General features: G+C 40.7%; 1 protein-coding gene across 1 annotated transcript; it reads right to left on the bottom strand.

Annotated features, from left to right (window-relative positions):
• Positions 1-655: 655 nt before the first annotated feature.
• On the bottom strand, positions 656-1,829 carry LOC145803734 (L10-interacting MYB domain-containing protein-like). The gene is made up of 2 exons (XM_082897069.1): positions 1,419-1,829; positions 656-1,285 (listed from the first exon to the last, which is right to left on the bottom strand). Exons 1-2 carry the CDS (start codon positions 1,827-1,829, stop codon positions 656-658), a joined length of 1,041 nt encoding a protein of 346 aa, XP_082753195.1.
• Positions 1,830-3,455: the final 1,626 nt, after the last annotated feature.

The raw sequence follows: 3,455 nt of genomic DNA, 5'->3' as shown, positions 1-3,455 counted from the left end.
TGTTGCACCTGGACCGCCATTTGATTAAGCATTTCCGTTATGTCATCATGGTTGCTTCCATCCCAGGGATTCATCGCGTCTTCGTGTGGAAGAAACCTACAAAAGTGGCAGCCTTTCATTCAGTTGGCACGTGAATCATTGACTTAAATTATTTTCAAGTTTGCAATTAAAAAATTCCGAGAATGTTTTTAATCAAAGCAATGCCGTCACAAATGTCATATGGAACGCATGCTCATATGAATTGCACAAAAAATGAAGATGTTCAACTTATGCTTTACAGGGGGGTCATGGTGGTGACAACCACAATAGTAGCCAGCAAACTACACTAAAGTTTGAACTTCAGACATATAGGCATTCACAAGCGTGCAAGTAAAACGTAATTCCCTGTCTGAAACGTAGGCACACAAAATATTAAAACACAAACATCCCATTCATTTCCCAAAAACGAAGCACAACCATGCTTCCGGTCCGTCAACCCATACACTTACCTAAAACTTGTTGCTGCCCGTAGGTAGCAAGAAAAAAACAAAAACGACATAATGAAAACATTCACACAACACCATCCTGTTTTAGTACATTGCCAACAATACCATAAGTCTACATTTTAAAAAGGAAGACAAGGAGATGTTTCTTAAACACTCGTAACACCGCTACATCACATCCGGCGACCCCCAAACAGGTTTGCAAAAGGCGCCGACGCAGTACACTGGAGCTGTTTCTGTGTAAGCCATCCAATGATGTGGTCGTCATCAGGCTGGCACATCATGATCTCCCGGTTATCAGCGTTATCCATAAGTGTGGAGGCGAAGTGGAATAACGGCGTACCAATCATGGATGAAATACTGCTCAGCTTATGCATGCACTCGGAAATAGTGTACAACGATTCGTTGCCTGTGAGGTGCCTCACCGTGACCTGCTGATTCTTCGAACGAACCACATCTGTCATTCTGTCCATGCTTTCCGCAATAGCGGACGCACCACTTGTTGCCTTCTTCGACTTTGAAACACTTGTTGACGGCGTCTTTCTCCTTTTTGGCTTCTCAATCGGAACATGCTCGAGTGAAGAACCGGAATCCACGTCGTGTACTCCTGCGGGTATCGGATCAGCAAATGGCTGCGCTCCCAAACTACGCACTGAATCAGATGAGGCCGCATCAGGTTCGGGGACGATCTCTCCCGGGGTCCAATGGTGCTTCCCAGTAGCTGATGCCCCCATGAAAACCGTCTCCATCAAGTCACGGTGTTCCAAAGTTTTTTTCCTAAGCTTCGCACACACCTTGTTGATCTGCAGAAATGTAGATGTACAAAAGAGGCAGACGTTATATTTCATATAAATAAATTGAAGTTCATTTAAATGAAGAACATTACTAATGTACTTGTAAATGACAGATAAGAAACTTGTTTGTACATGTACTTACTGATTCCATCTTGTCCCACCACTCGTCAGGTGCCTGAAACAAACCGGTGTCATAGTCAAAGCCTATCCCGGACACTCCCTTACTTGAATCCATCAACTTTGTCCACGCCTGCCACTCTTTTTTCAAGCTCGTGTACTTATTCTTCAACTGTTTTAGTCCATGTTTTTTTCCAGTTTTTCTCTCAAATTGCCTTGACAACGACTTGTACCCTGCCTGACTGAGGACTAAGAATGGGCGATTTCCTTTACTAATCTCATTTGCGATCAACTGGAGGAAAACTCGGACTGAGTTACTGTCCCATGAGGCCTTGTGGCTGAACTGATTTTGTGTCTCTTCAAGGCTGCTTGACTTGTCACTGGCAATGCCTTTGCTTTTCAAGTGGTTACGCGGCGAAGTACGTGTGGAAGCCATTACTAATGTACGGTTACAAAAGATTACCATCACAAATTTGGTTGGTACATACACACGCATAAGCGAATGACACATTATTAACAACAAACACACATGCATGATGGTAAAGTTAAATTTGCATATACCCATTGGAAATTAGTAACGAACGTAAACAGGTTCCATGGAAGTTAGTAGTGGCCACAAAAAATTTGATAGTTAGTATTACGGCTCCCATATGCGAGAACATACTACCAACATACTACGAACGTACTAAGTACATACTAACAACATACTAACAACATACTAACGTCTTCGTACATAGTAACAACATAATGACAACATACTAACGTCTTTGTACATACCCCCAAACATGGTACCGGTGCTTACATACGGCACACCAAAATGACAACCACAATGCAGAGCACATACACAATGGTCTTAAGGACACGCAAGGATTGTTGAATGTCTATGACATCAGCCCTCAAGTGCATGGCAATTTCATCTCCGGGAGACGCATAGCCTTGGTTCTCTCGCCTTGGTTCTTCACACCAACCAATCCAACTGACACAGGGCTGATGAGTGGAAATTATGGAACTATTAGTTTCAACGGTTGGTCATGTTCATACAGTTATGATCGGTAAAGATTGGGTCACTCACCACAGGGCGGGGACAGACAAAGTAGGGACGCCCTGGATTTTTGGTGGACCTGGAAATCTTAACAATACAGGGGCCATGTCCACAGGCACACATTCGACGTGGCCATGTACTGGAAGTTGCACTAGAGGTAAATGAAGCCATGCTATGTTTGACAAACATTCGAAAGTAACAATGAATCATAGCAGTAATTAGTTTATGATATCCATATTTCAGGTTCAACATGAACTGACTACGCTGATGCACAAGTTTCATAGGATGGGTTTACAAACTCATTAGTTTATTCATTTTATGTTAAAGAAAAACAGCATAGCAGTTATGGTTTCACTGTCAACATGTTTGTAAAATGAAAATTTTAAACTAAAATAATGTCAAATCCCCACATGATATAAGCTGGATATTTTACTTCCTCACATTATCACCTTCAATTAAAATTATGCCAAAGGTCAAGCACTGAAATGTTTGTTTTACATTTTTGATAAATATGTCAATGAAAACAAAAAACAATTACTTTATGCCATATGCAATCGAGTGCTCCAATGGCAAGTTTACATTCATGAAGCCACAATATAATAATAGTGTAGTTGAAGTTCCATACATTTTCTAATAACAGATTGAAATGTCCAGTGTAATGAGAAGTGAAGTTGAATAACCAAAAAAAAAAAATCTCATATATATGAATGAAGCCACATATGAATACAGATTTTTTTAAGAGCCATGGAGACATTCTCAATCAAAGGAAGTGGTGTGGACATCTGGGTTTATGAGAGGTTTGTAGGGCTGGAAAATTGATTCTATAGTTGCGTATGTGTCCAACAATTGTAGGTCGGTTACATGAAGCTTGTTTTACCATCCTACTCAATCAAAGCCTTACCGAGCCATAATCTTAGTTAAACCACAAGGTAATATGCCTTTCTTTATTATCTCAAACCAATTTAATTTGTTCTCCCTCATCTCCCAATGTTACCTTAAATGTACATAATGTCACTCTTT

This window comes from Camellia sinensis, chromosome 12, assembly GCF_055761805.1.
Source record: "Camellia sinensis isolate YWXY chromosome 12, ASM5576180v1, whole genome shotgun sequence".
In the NCBI taxonomy this organism is placed as follows: Eukaryota; Viridiplantae; Streptophyta; class Magnoliopsida; order Ericales; family Theaceae; genus Camellia; species Camellia sinensis.
This window is presented reverse-complemented; position numbering and strand designations above follow the sequence as displayed.